Source organism: Akebia trifoliata, chromosome 2, assembly GCF_017979445.1.
Source record: "Akebia trifoliata isolate Shusen 1 chromosome 2, ASM1797944v1, whole genome shotgun sequence".
NCBI lineage: Eukaryota > Viridiplantae > Streptophyta > Magnoliopsida > Ranunculales > Lardizabalaceae > Akebia > Akebia trifoliata.
The window spans coordinates 16,692,649-16,707,559 of NC_141376.1; the positions used below are offsets into that span (position 1 = coordinate 16,692,649).

General features: G+C 35.5%; 1 protein-coding gene and 1 pseudogene across 2 annotated transcripts in view; one reads left to right on the top strand and one right to left on the bottom strand.

Moving 5' to 3' along the window:
* The window catches only part of LOC147409803 (phosphatidylserine decarboxylase proenzyme 2-like), a 45,765-nt gene that overhangs the window by 25,508 nt on the left and 5,346 nt on the right, over nucleotides 1–14,911 (bottom strand). The window contains exons 4-10 of one of the 2 annotated variants that reach the window (XM_086431861.1): nucleotides 13,949–14,008; nucleotides 5,187–5,255; nucleotides 2,568–2,660; nucleotides 2,413–2,463; nucleotides 2,110–2,193; nucleotides 1,847–1,938; nucleotides 38–193 (exon numbers count right to left, since the gene is read on the bottom strand). In XM_086431861.1, the coding sequence (XP_086287987.1) occupies nucleotides 38–193; nucleotides 1,847–1,938; nucleotides 2,110–2,193; nucleotides 2,413–2,463; nucleotides 2,568–2,660; nucleotides 5,187–5,255; nucleotides 13,949–14,008 (605 nt within the window). The remainder of the gene's footprint in view (nucleotides 1–37; nucleotides 194–1,846; nucleotides 1,939–2,109; nucleotides 2,194–2,412; nucleotides 2,464–2,567; nucleotides 2,661–5,186; nucleotides 5,256–13,948; nucleotides 14,009–14,911) is intronic. The other variant, XM_086431862.1, reaches the window with a different exon arrangement.
* LOC147409804 (adenosylhomocysteinase 1 pseudogene) lies at nucleotides 10,889–11,638 on the top strand (annotated as a pseudogene).

Here is a 14,911-nt window from a genome sequence, read left to right on the forward strand (position 1 = left end):
AGAGTATGTAGAAGAGCAATCGTGATAAATTTCTCACCCATATGAAGCTTGTTTATCAGTTAAGAATCCTCCAGTCATAACCTGATTTCCGGTCCCCTCATCAAAACATAAAGTCAAATGAATCATATCATTTAGCCTGTCAAAAATACCAAGAACCTCGCCACAGACAGGGCAATTACTGATAAGTGATTCCCTGCATTATGAGGAATCAACAATGAGGTTATAGGGTATCATATCATTGATTCCAAGAAACAAATCTATGCACAATAAAATGAAAGACAAGCTTGAATAAGAAATTGTAAAAAAAAAATCATTTATGTATCGTAGAGAACCTGATAATTCATATTTAAAGTACATTAACATATGTTGGAAAAGAATCCAAGGATTATATAAAAACAAAATCAACAAACACAGGTAAGATAAGTTGTCTTCAACAAATAACAGCAAGCTATAAATTACTCAAGAATTCAATATTTAAATCGATTGCAGTGAGCCATCAGAGTTGACTCAATGTCTAATAATTCATATCATAGTTGAGTTAAGCATGCAACTTGACTGCCACTGGTATGAAGGAAACTAGTGACCGAAAGCACTCAAAGCTTCATATATTTGACCTTGGACCTGCAGAAAGCATAATGAGAAAATTTGTTTGAACTCATTGCATTTGGTCAATAGGGTCCAAAGGACAAGAAGAATTGGAAAGCCTTCATCTAGAAGTTCTACCAATGATGGAGACAAAGAAGATGGATGCTCTATTTGGCTCACCTGGTGAAAGAGAACAAAGGAACTTGGATTCGCCTTCAAAAGTTGGCTGGAGATGCTTGGGGAGTACTAAATTTCAACGTATTTCCATGAAATCTACCGAAATATTTCCATTTCCACAAGTTCTGACATGAAATTTAACCCCACAATTTCTTTTTGTATACATTTTAGTGGAAATCACTATTCATTTCGCAAAATATTTCGATGAATAGTGAATTTCGACCGAAATATCAAATTTTAAGTATAAAAATGCAATACTTCGATGGAAATATTTCAAGGAATAGTAAATTTCGACCAAAATATTCTTTTTTGAAAAAATTATAATTGCTTTTAGAAAGAACTTGTAAATTAAACATTGTATTTACTAGTAAAATATTGCACATAACGTTCTTCCGTTCGTATAAATGAATTATGATAGTTAGTTATCTTATCTATATTTCAATGTATTCTAAGTGCATTACTACGTCTGTATATGCACGTACGTAATTAGCCATGTTTTAATTAGTTGGATACATCAGCAACTCATTCATACTTATTCAAAAAATAAGAAATATAATAACACATGAATGCAATTTCATAGTTCTTCATTTCAATGTTTTATATGTAGTAAACACAACTTATTATTCTTATTTCCATGTAGCAAAATGTTGTTGTTCTTCAATTTCAAACTCCACATGGATCTTTATTGTATCTTGATGACTTAATGGGTGTGTTTTAATGCCTATTTTATCATTTCTTATAGGGTCAATGAACATTTCTTCAATATTTCTATCATTTCCAAAAATTGTATTAATTTCCACAATAATCGAAATATTTCCATTTCCAGACTAACCAAAATCAAAATTTAATACCTTGTGCAAAATACATATGACATAATACATGAATACACTAGTGTGAAAACACACAATTGCAAACTACCAAGCAAAGCAACAGATACCTAAAATTATTAACACCATGGCATAAGAAGTAGGGAATGGAATGATATAGTGCCCCTACAAATGCAATAAATCCTAGATGACATAGAGGACCATAAAATTAAGTACTTCAATCAAATTCATCTATGCTACTTGAATTAATCCATTACTTTTCTTGTTGCATAGTGAGAAGGTATGCTAACTCATCCATGCTAACAGCACCATCCCCATTTTTGTCAGCTGCTTTGAAGAGCTCCTCTTTCTAATGGACAACGCAAAATCAAGTGCTAAAGGGTAAGTAAATTTACCAAAATAATGTTCCATAAGTGATGCTAATATAATTTAAAAGGTCCACATCTAATCAACGAAAAGAACCCTATGAGAGATGTAAAAATAACTCAAGAGCATATACAAAAACAAACAATGCCTAGACCTTGGTAGCTGCCACTTGATTACCAAATGCATTGATCAAGTCAGAAAATTCAGAGAATGAAAGTTTTCCATCCTCGTCGTAGTCCTGTATCCAAAGTCTAAGGTTAGAAACAAACCACTATATAATTTTCAAAGCAAACAGATTTCAAAAAGAACATTAATATACAAAAATTAATGCCCTACACTTGAAGCAAGCATTCAAAATTATTAAATTCCAAAGAGGTCTCAAGAGAAAGAAATATATTGTAAAGGATATTAAATGAATAACTTTATGTAATGGAAATTAAAGATGATTTAAACGTACCACTATAGATAAGATACGTCTTGCAAAACTTTTTTCAGTTTCAACTGGATCCTGCAAAAAAAATTCACCTTAGTGTGTTAATATCCAGGAGGAATATGATTTATCGTACTTCCCACAAAAATTCATAGCAGAAAGACATTAATTGTGCTGCATACCTCAATAGAACAAGAAACAGAAATGTTTCCCACAATTGTGTTGGATGATGATGGATCTAACAAGTCAAGGACCTCAGTATCTGAATCTGAATCCTGCAGGGAAGCACAGAAAAGTTTTAAACCAGGAAAAAATATATGTATTAAAAAAAATCCATCAGGACATGGATATAAACAGCACAAGAACCAAATAAATTCAGACTTATTTGTTAGTTTAGTTCTATATCCAACATGAATAAGAATATTTAGATGAACAAAAAAAGTAATGCTAAAGAAACTATTAGTTTTATGGGACAAGTGGAATTTTAATTAATAAAATGACAACAAAATTACAACAGATATTTACATGTCTACACTTGAAAATTAGCAATAACAAGAAATAAAAACATACATACATCTTTTACACGCACAGATTAGAGATTAGCCAGTGGCCTATGTTATGAACATGGAAATAAAACATAAAAATTTTGAAAAAACAATACCTTTTGTTGATATGACCACTTTGAGGGGGGCAACCTCTCTTCATTTGCCTTTGAGCTGGCAAAACCACCTAATTGACCTCTCCCAAATATTTCTTCTCCCAATCTAAATCCCTAAAGCCTTATTTATAACATCTTTCCAAAGATAAGATAGGAAAGCTATGATATTCTTATCAACACAAATCAATAAGAATTCTCATCTTATTGGTAAATGTTAACTATTGAAAATCTAACGTAAATCCTAACTATCAAATTGGGTTCCTAACAATCTCTAGGTGGTGGTTGTGTCATTTTGGGCAGGCATTCAATGTTTATATCACTCCCGATTACCATGGGGTGAAGTAGATAATCAATTTTAGGAGAACATGCTTAATAGGTTGATTTGATGCGATACTAGGAGATGTTCCACTGATTAAATATTTAGATGAATAGGAAGTAGAGGGTCCAGATGGAGATCATGATGAAGCAACTCCCCAACAATCTTCTGTTGTTATTTTTTTTATTTTTTTTTTTATTTTTTACTTTTCCACCTAAATGTGAAGTACTCGAAAATTTGGAGATAGGATAAAGATTTCGTGGGAACTATTTACTCTTCCAAAATTGCTTGGAACCCAGCAGTGGGCTGGCTTGACAAGAGTCGCGGTGAAGGCATCTGAGTGAGAGCTACTAATCTTTCCTTGTACTTATGGTGTATTACAATTTTTCAAGCAATTAGAGAAAGTAGGAAGGCTTTTTGAGAGCTAATGAAACTACAATCAGCCTGGAGAGTGTATGAATAAGTGAAGGCACGTGGTGACTGTGAAAGTCACTTGAGTAAATGGTTTGAAAAGGTAAAAACATCTCAAGTTGAAATGAAGTTCAGTTCCATCGAGCAAAAAAGACAATGAAGGCAATGAAATTTTATCGCGAACAGTCATTCATCTGTCCCTCAAGGTGGTGATGAAGACAGAACCCAAAATCCAATCCTCTTATTTCCACATCAGAGGCAAATCTCTTCACAAATCAGACTAGTGGAGAAGACTTAGATTAACCTCACATTTTTCTCTGACTACATTAAGTCCTTAAATTTGACACTCAGCTGAATCTGCAACGAGAGCTAAGTGTAAGCCATCAAAGGGAGATAGAAACTCACTTTTGATTAATCGAACCTAAAAATGAATTAGGAACAAAGGGACATCATGAAGATGACTGGGAATTATGAAATGTTCATGTTGCTGAAGTGGTATTGAGACATGCCGATGGATTCTATGTCAAGAAGTCTCTCTCTAAGGCTTTCTAGCCAAGATAACTACAACCAAATCAATTTGGTGGACTGTCGCCTAGACAAGGCTATCAGGTGGTTCAACAAAGAGATCACTAGTATGACGCAGGTACAAATCTAAAAAGCATGGATTGAAGAAAGTTGGGATACATGTTCCCCCTAAAAACCCCTCCATATTATAATTATTGAAAAGACACAATCGCCCTATAGAGCTTTATGACACAAAGTAGCATAACAAAACAGGGAAAAAGCAAAGATACCCCAAAACATAAACACAAATCTGATATCCATGTCGTCGTACTGACATAGAATATACAAGAGTTCGCCAATGCCTACGGCGCGGTCATCATCTTTGAGGTTAAGGGGGTAAAAGAGGACAGACAATAAAGTTCTAGAGATATTATTGGAAAAGGGGTAGAAGAGTAAATGCAATAAAGTAAGAGGGTATTATTGAAAAAGAGGAAAGAAAATAAAGTTGGAGGGGTATTCTTGGAAGGAGGGTAGAAGAAGAAAGGGAATAAAGTAGAAGGGGTATTCTTGGGAAAGGAGAAGAGAAACATTGGGAAGTGAACCGTTGTGTTTTATTATATAGATTTTTGTCATGATTTATATCATAAAATGTGGGCTCATATAGGAGAAACATAACAGAAAAGTAAGATAAGTATGAATAGAACAAGAAAAAGAGGACGCTGTACTCAGTGTAAAAAATTCAATTAGTTCATGAATTTGCTTCAAACTCTACTGTAAAAAGTTCAAGTTATATGAGAAATGTTTAAACAAAGATATAAGCAAAGCTAAAGGCACTGGGAAGCAGAAATGATTTCTAATGTTTAGTACAGTCATGTGTGCAAAGTAGTCCTTCAAATGAAAACATATATATACCCGATTGAGAACTTCAAATAGATCAATCTCACAATACCCGATCAGATTATTCTTGGACAATCTATTAGTCTGCAAAATAATTGAATGTACATTAGGGCATATACAATTACAGAAGATTGTCAGCACAAATCCAATATTCTTTTGTTTGAAAAGCGTTAAGAGTTACATTTACAACCAAAAAACAAGCATATAATGATAGGTGCAACCTAAATCTTCAGTCTCCTGGGCATGTGTACACAATCAAGAGCATAGTAAGACAAAAATTCGTTTTCTTTTTAAAAAAAGTCTCGTTTAAAATGCATTTTGCACCTCTAACAATTAAAACAATAAAAAAATAAAAAAGACTTTTAAAAAAAGCACGTTTTAAGTTTTTAAACACAACTTTTACGTTTTAAATGTGTTTTTTACGTTTTAAGCAAGTTGATTTTCTTTTCTTTTTTTAAATTAACAACAAAAATAAACCATTTTTTGCCAATCTATGGTTAATTTCTACTGCATTATGGTTGTTTGTACTTTGGTTCATTGGTTAATGTAGGGTTAAATGATAATGCTTGATGTTATAGTTTTTTTTTTTTTTCAATTGTGTTATTTTGCTCAAAAGATACATCGATGATTAGACATTTTTTTTTTATCATCACAAAATATATAATTATGTGTGGGAACATGTATCATACATAGATATTCAATAATATTTTTTTCGCTTAAAAATATATTATATACTTAGAATAAATGTCCAATGTATTATACATTACATTATGAGTACATTTTTTTTCCTAATTATTAATATATATATATATATATATGGGAACGGTTCAACAGCCCTAAAGAGAACCCAGCTTCTTGCCAAGTTTCGTGGTCCGTTAGATATCAACTAATCTGTCAGCTGAGATTTAATTTACGGTTTTAAGTTAAAATGTAACGTAATTACGTTTGGCCCCCTGTAAAAAATATTTATTCTGTTTTAAATCCCTCACAACTAAACCCTCTTTTTCCCATAACCCAGCTTCTTCGAACTCTCAAGTTTCAGATAAAAAACTCTCCCTCTTCTTCGAACAAAACCCTCTCCCTCCCTCTCTCTCTATCTCTCTCTTAAGTTTCAGATCGAAACCCCCTTGGAACGAAGCACTTTATTTAATAGCTTTAAACAAAGAAGTGAGACAAAGTAAAATCTTTGGCACTCTACACAGAGAACTCCAATTTTTTTTTTTTCTTTCTCATAGGTTCTAACATTCACAAGAATCCAATCAACCAAGGGAAATAACAGTATTAGAAGGGACCATTGGAAATTAGTGTTCCTCTCTTGATGCTATTCATATGAGTAGTTTCATAAACAGGTAGACCACTAGAGTAAACACCCAAATCATAGTTTTGTAATTCAAACAGATCAAAACTTCTATCACTTTCTGCACCATCATCTACTTCATCAATAACACTTCTAATATCATTTTTCACTGATGAAAAGTCATCAACCGAAATCCTATCTTTATCAATCAATTTCTTGTTTTTGTCTGAAAACCCATCAATGAATTTGAATTTTTCATCCAACCAAGCTAAATCCATGTTTCTTTTCTCATCCAAAGCTTCATCTTGTAAACCCATTGACCTTACTTACTACCCATTGCATTTTCGAACCACTTCTTTGGAACCTGTGAATGTTGGAACCAGTGAGAGGGTTTCGATCTAAAACTTGAGAGAGAGATAGAGAGAGGGAGGGAGAGGGTTTCGTTCGAAGAAGAGGGAGAGAGTTTTCGATCTGAAACTTGACAGTTCGAAGAAGTTGCGTTATAGGAAGAAGAGGGTTTAGTTGTGAAGGATTTAAAACAGAATAAACATTTTTTACAGGGGGCCAAACGTGATTATGTTACGTTTTAACTTAAAACCGTAAATTATATCTCAGCCGACGGATTAGTTGATATCTAACGGACCAAGAAACTTGGCAAGAAGCTGGGTTCTCTTTAGGGCCGTTGAACCGCTCTATATATATAGGGTAGCGCGGAAGCCCTAAAGAGAGCCAAACATTGTGCCAAACATTTTTTCAATGTATGGGTTAGAAGTTTCATAATGGGTTGATTTTTTGTGATGATGATATCTATGATGAGGAGATCATCCTCACCAAAAATCAGCCCATTTCGAAACTTCTAACCCCGTCAAAAGCGGTTTACAGAAATTGGACGGTCCACAATTCTTCAACATGTAAGCAAGGGTTAGAAGTTTCATAATGAGCTGATTTTTTATGAGGATGATCTCTTCACCATAGTGATCATCCTCACAAAAAATCAGCCCATTCCGAAACTTCTAACCCCTATATATATATATATATATATATATATGGGAAGCATTCGAAAGCCCTAAAGAAAGCCTAACATTTTTCAAAATAGGGGTTTAGAAGTTTTGGAATGGGCTGATTTTTGATGAGGATGATTTTTTCACCAAGCTAAGTTGAAGAATCGTGGATCGTCCAATTTTTGCAAACCACTTTTGATGGGGTTAGAAGTTTCGGAATAGGCTGATTTTTGGTGAGGATGATCTCCTCATTATAGAGATCATCTTCACAAAAAATCAGCCCATTTCGAAACTTCTAACCCATACATTGAAAAAATGTTTGGCTCTCTTTAGGGCTTCCAAACACCACCCTATATATATATATATATACACTCACATCTACATCTACAATGTTGTGGAGACAAATCCCCTCCAATCGTCTACAATTTTGCGGGTTAAACCTCCCATCAAGCTATAGTGTCATGGGACCAACTTTATTTTCATTATTCTTCACCTCCTCTAATTTTACTACATTTTCTTTCTACCCCTTTAATCTACTTTATTAATTAATTTTCATCTTTTACCTCTTTAATCTCAATTTTTTAAATAATACCCCTCTATCTCTGTTTTTTCCACTTTTACCCCCTTAACTTAAAAGAGAATGCCACCCCCCCCCCCTCTCCTCCTTTAACTTTACTATATTTTCTCTTTTACCCTTTCAACCCATTTTATTGTTTTTCATCTCTTACCCCTTGAATCTCAATTTTTCTTTTTAATAATACCTCTTCCATCAAACAATAGTTTCTTCGGACCCACTTTATTTCATTTATTCTTCACCTCCCTTAACTTTACTATATTTCCTCTTTTACCCCTTTAATCCACTTTATTTTTTTCGCTTTTACACCCTTAACCCGAGAGAGGATGCTCGTATTATAGGCACAGGTGAACTCTAGTATATAATAAAACAGAACTTAGTTGGAACAGTTGTGTGACACAAACGTCTAATCAATTACAGTGTTGTGAGAGACACAAACTTCCCATCATCTACAATTTGTGGGATATACCTCCAATCGAGCTATATTGTCACGTAGGACTGGCAACGAATCAGTTTGGTGCCGGATCAGTACCAAACCGATATCGATCTGGAAATTTTACCATTTGATCCAAATCCTATTCGATTGGATTATTTAATTCTTAAGCCGAATCCGATCCGATCAAAGATTCAAGTAATCCAAAATTGATCTAATCCGATCCGCTTAATATTTCTTCTCCAATCTTCCAAACCCTAAATTGTCACAAAGAAACCCTAAAAAGATAGAGAGGGTGGAAGAAGGATGAGCAAGAAGACACACAACAGATCTACAAAAAGAGGATGAGCAAAGATTCATGACTAACACCATAACTACACCACCAACAGATTTGTAATAAGGGGATGAGCAAAGATTCATGACTATACAGGGTAGAGAGAAGAGGATGAGCAAGAAGAGTCCCATCATTTCTCTATCTACTTTTTAGTGCCTTCTGTTTCTACATTCTTACACATACTAAAATCCACATCTTTCTTTCCATCCACAACCACTCCACCAATTTCTCAACTCATTAAATCTCATAGATCTGTCCATCACCAATTTCCATCCATAACTACACCACCATTAGATTCCAACTTCAGTTTAAATATCTTAAATAACCATTTCCAATTGAGAGAGAGAGATACATTGCCATGTAGGGACTTTCCCACGGTGGTGTCGTTGGTAGTTGACTGTGTATTGTTTGGAGAAGAAAATTAAAAGTTGAAACTAATTTGTGAACTAAATGGACGAAATCTTTAGGAGGTGGTATTAGTAATAATGATTTTATTTATAATAAAAAAATGTATAACTAAGTTCAGACCGGGTTTTTACCATATTGGACTGGGGTTGATCCAAATCCGATCCGAAAAATGTATCGGATTTGTGGTTTAAATCCGACTCCGATCCGTAAATGAAAAATATTGATCTAGATCCTATTTTTTCGAATCGGATTGGATATCAGATAAATTTCGGATCATTGCTAGCCCTAGTGTCTTGGCACCCACTTTATTTTTTTTATTCTTCACCTCCTCTTATTTTACTATATTTTCTTTTCTACCCTTTTAATTCACTTTATTATTTTCATCTTTTACCCTTTTAATCTCAATTTTTTTAATAATTCCCCTCCAACTCTATTTTTTTTAATTTTACCCCCTTAATCCGAAAGAGGATCCCCATCCTCTAACTTGACTATATTTTCTCTTTTACCTCTTTAATTCACTTTATTGTTTTTCATCTCTTACCCCTTTAATCTCAATTTTTTCCATCATGCTATAGTTCCTTGGGACCCACTTTATTTCATTTATTCTTCACCTCCCTTAACTTCATTATATTTCCTCTTTTACCCATTTAATCCACTTTATTGTTTTTTATCTTTTACCCCTTTAATCTTAATTTTTTTTATAATAATACCCCGCCAAATTTATTTGTTTCGCTTTTACCCCCTTAACCCGAGAGATGATGCCCGTGCCATAGAAATCCTTATAAAGCTTGGACCATTGGGAGATTAGTTTTTTAACACTAACAATAATCTTGTGTGTATACTATCCTTCGAAAATTCTCCTATTCTTATTTTTCCAAATCCCCCACAAAGTTAAATGGTATCAAACTCCCTAGAATCCTACCTTTAGAGACAAAGGCTTGTGCACGCCAATTTTGACGTAGGTCGATGAAGAGTAGAGTGGAGTCCAATAAATATCAAAAGATTGATGAAATGGGACCAAATTTCTAAAGCTATCTTACAGTAGAATTCTGTAGATGGTGCAAAATGAATCCTTAAGGGCATTTTAATCACCTTAATTAATCTATAACAAGGGACCAAGGTCAAGGGGTTATTCCATTGATTTCGTCTATAAATAATAATTTAGGGCAACAAAGAAAAGCGTTGGAACCTAATTTGAGCTCTCTGATCTCTTTTCTCTTGGAGGAAACCTTTCCTCCTACTAAGGGGGACTTCCCTATTAATCTAAGGAGCCATCATCTTCCCTCCCATGATGATCATCACCATTACATTTCCTCTAAGACCTTATCCACATTTACCACCATTACATTTTGGTGACTCCGCTGGGGAACTCATAACTCACTTAGTCAATTGAGGAAAAGGGCGATAATGTAAGAGAAGATAAATGACAGATTCCAACAATTCTCAATAGTAAAATCGATCAGATCTGAAGCTATGAAGACAAATTTCAATCTTGTCGACGGGATTGGAGCGATTTATCTCAGATTTCTCTCGTGAGCAATGATCCTCGAGCTCTTCTCACCAAATATCTCAACCCCTCAAAAACCACCAATCAAACACAAAACCCCCTTCTCCTTCTCTGTCTCACTCACTCATTTTCCACACACACAGAGCTTCAGATCTCAACAGCCATGGTGCTTCTCGTAGAGAAAACTTCATCATGTCGTGATTACAAGGTCAAAGACATGTCTCAAGCAGACTTCAGTCATCTCGAGATCGAACTCACAGAGGTCATGATGCCTGGACTCATGTTTTATAGATCTAAATTCGATCCCTCACAACTCCTCAAAGGAGCTCGAATCACTAGATCACTCCACATGATCATCCAAACCGTGGTCTTCATTGAAACCCCAACCACCCTTGGAGCCAAAGTTCGCTGGCACTCCTACAACATCTTATCCACTTAAGACCACACCACATCCACCATTGCTCGCGACAGCGCCGTAGCCTTTGCTTGGAAGGGAGAAACCCTATAGGAGTACTGGTGGTGAACCAAGAGAGCTCTCAATTGGGGTCCTGGTGGCGGTCCAGATCTGATTGTTGATGATAGTGGAGATGCAACGTCGTTGATTCATGAAGGAGTGAAGGCTGAAGAGAAGTATGAGAAGACTGGGAAAATTCCAGATTCGACTGATAATGCGTAGTTTCAAATCATGCTTATGATTGCTAGAGATGGATCGAAGAGCGATCCAAAGAGTCATAAGATGAAGGAGAGATTGGTTGGTGTTTCAGAGGAGACTACAACTAGTGTGAAGAGGTTGTATCAGAGGTAGATAAATGAATCTTTGTTGTTTCCTACTATTAATGTCAATGATTATGTTACTAAGAGTAAAAACAAATTAGGGTATTTAACTGAGCAGAGCTACAGATTACTTAATTAGATTCTAGATTCAGGTAATGTCTATCTCATGGTGCGCCAATAGCACCAACTTTTGCTAATCCACATCAATTCCAATGTAAGCCAAGCACACAGTTCTGAAGTCCTAGTGAAATTGCTCATAATGAGGATAGACTACGTATCTTTCTAATGGTTTGTGAGGTTAAAATTGTGTAGCTGAGTGTCTTTAGACTTTCTTGCCTACAAAAGCTCATATCTCATGATATTGTTGTACCATCACCTGTGAAAGAGAGAGTATTTACTCTCAAAATGGAACCAGCAATGATTACAAAAGCAATCCCACTTAAAGACTTTGGATGCCATTGACCATGAGCTAGAGAAGTATCGTGGGATCGATTATTTCTACAGTGGTTCCACTTCTCTGACAATTGTCAAATAAAGTGAACTCATGGTCGTAGCAAACGTTGGTGACTCTCGTGGTGTGTTGGCTACAACTTCTTACAATGGAAACTTGGTTCCTATTCAACTTACCCATGATTTCAAGCCAAATTTACCTCAGGAGGCTGAGCGAATAGTGCAATGCAAAGGTCGGTTGTTCTGTTCACAAGATGAACCTGAGGTGCATAGGGTATGGCTACCAGATGGGAAACACGAGGGTTGGCAATGTCGAGAGCTGTTGGGGATTATTGATTTAAGGACTTGAGGGCTTGAACATACGTTGCACCTATGCCTAAATTCAATCTAGTGGGCCCCAACTTACGTTATAAGCATGGATCTACTTTAAATTCAAGTTCCAACAAAAATCTAATACTTATATTTTTGACCCTATACATCTAGAACTCTTGACTAATAGTCTCCTGGCCCCAGCGCTTCGACTTATAGTCGCCAAGCCCCAGTGCCTCTTAGACTTTCAATCTCTTGGCCCTAGTGCCTCAACTTACAGTAGTCAAGCCCCAACGCCTTGACTAACAGTTGCCATACCCCAATGCCTCTTCGACTTACAGTTGCTAGGCCCCAGTGCCTCGTCTTACAGTTGCCTCAGCTTGTAGTCATCGGGCCCCAGAGCAATTCAACATTCAGATTCTACCACCTTAGTGGGTCTCATCGCTCTAACATGATGTTACACTCGTGCGATATTTCTTGCCCTCTCAAGTGGTTGTCTTTTACGTCATTTGCTTGTGCATCACCATGATTTGCACCAAGAATTGCCTATCATAGAGGTCATCACAACCTCTACGCCATGCAAGGGCTAAATGTAGATGGTGCAAAATGAATCCTAAGGGCATTTAAGTCATCTTAATTAATCTATAACAAGGGATTAAAAGGGGTTTTCCATTGATTTTGTCCATAAATAATAATTTAGGGCAACAAAGAAAAGGGTTGGAACCCTAATTTAAACTCTTTGATCTCTTTTCGCTTGGAAAAAACTTTTCCTTCTGCTAGGGGGGGCTTCCCCTTTGATCTAAGGAGCCATCATATTCCCTCCTATGATGATCATTACCATTACCTTTCCCAGGGGCGGAGCCAAGATTTAACTCAGGTGGGGGCAATGTAAGAGTGGAAGATTTTTTTGTGAGGGCAACGAAGATTGTAATTTTTTTTATGAGGGCAACATAACAATCGAAACTATTTTGTAGGGGCAACTAAGAGTGTAAAACAACTTGGGAGAGCAATGGTGGCAGATTTCTTTATTCGCCATTATTTTCTATTGCAATAGTTCATTACTCCAAAGATGGTGTGAAAATTCTTGTGGGGGCAAGTGCCCCCATTGCCCCCACTCTAAATCCGCCCGACCTTTCCTCTAAGACCTCATCCACATTTACTACCATTACAAACTCCAGATAATGGTGAGAGGAAATTTTAAGAAAATCAACCAATCAATTATGATTTATGATTTGATTGCATTTACAAATCATAAAATTGATTTACCAAAATGGAAAATAATAAAAATGGGAACCACTACTTCTCGCGATCCTACTTGTCTAGTAAATGTTGTCAAGTTACAATCCTAGTAACGAAACCAACATGAACCTCAAGATAAAAAATAAATAAAAAAACAAGATCCTCAAAGAAGAGACATGAAAACAAGTCAATGGTTCAAGTTGAGACAAAAAAGAGTTACTAATCCAATAAATAAATAGGCAATTTGATCCAAATTGATAATGGATTGTAAGTCATAGAAAGTTATCTTTGCTAGTTAAGTTAAAGAACATTTAAAAAATCACAAAAAAATTATTGAAATTTATTTGATTAATGCTTTAAAAAGGCCAACATATGCCGGTGTGCTCTTAGACAAAAAGTTCTCTGATCATATTCAAATCAATGCATAAGAACTAATAGAAACATAACACACCTCAAACACAGATAGCCGTGCAACATGAGGACCATTTCTTTCCAATAAAAGTTTCTTCTCCTACAGAAGATACATCGAAGCCAAAGTCAAGTTAATATCTTCAAGTGCTATCATTAGAGCCAAAATGCCAATACTTATCTCAATTGTGAAACAAAATTGCAAAAATGAGCCTCAAAATTTTCCAAAATAAAGATCTTTTTGGTAGAGCATGCAATGTGAAATACTATGAAGAAATAAAACGCAAATCTTTATTGCCATAGTAGCAAAACCATGACTTAACCTGAATACGTAGAGCATGAATAATTAGAAATCACATGATAACCCACCAGACCATATAGTGCAAGGCCTTTAATGTACATTGCCTATTAGCCTTTAGTAATTAGGAGGTACTTGCAAATGACATTTTAAACATGAAATCCAAAAAGTACCTTAAAATTGCATTCTTAAAATAAAAAATTTAAAAAAAAAGGTAGAAAACTACTTTGTGTCCTCAAGTCTCAACCTAAATTTATGTATAAGACATCGGGAAAACTACTCCCCTTGACCAAAGTCAACGGTGCTCGCAACATTCGTTATCATAGTAGCTTGCTACCCATAATTATCATTATTGTTTGTGGATGCATGTCCCATCTCAATACGGTGATGTCGGCCATATTGGGCACCAACGTGCAAAAGCTAGTTGGGGGGGGGGGGGGGGGGGGGGGGGGAAATCAGTTGAGGAACAAATGCATGGAGGTCACTTGTTTTGCCTTTTCTATGGATGCTTTAAAAGTCAGCTAAAAGGATACGTGCATCTCCCACTTGAAATTTCCTATGGGATAAGGTTCCATTTTGGGTGGATAAAAAGTGAGAGGATTCCCCTCTTAAAGAAGATTATTCCAATTGGTTTTATGTTTTCGTAGTAATTATATGTATCAAATGAAAAGAATAAAAGAGCATTGGTAGCTACATAATGAAATGGAT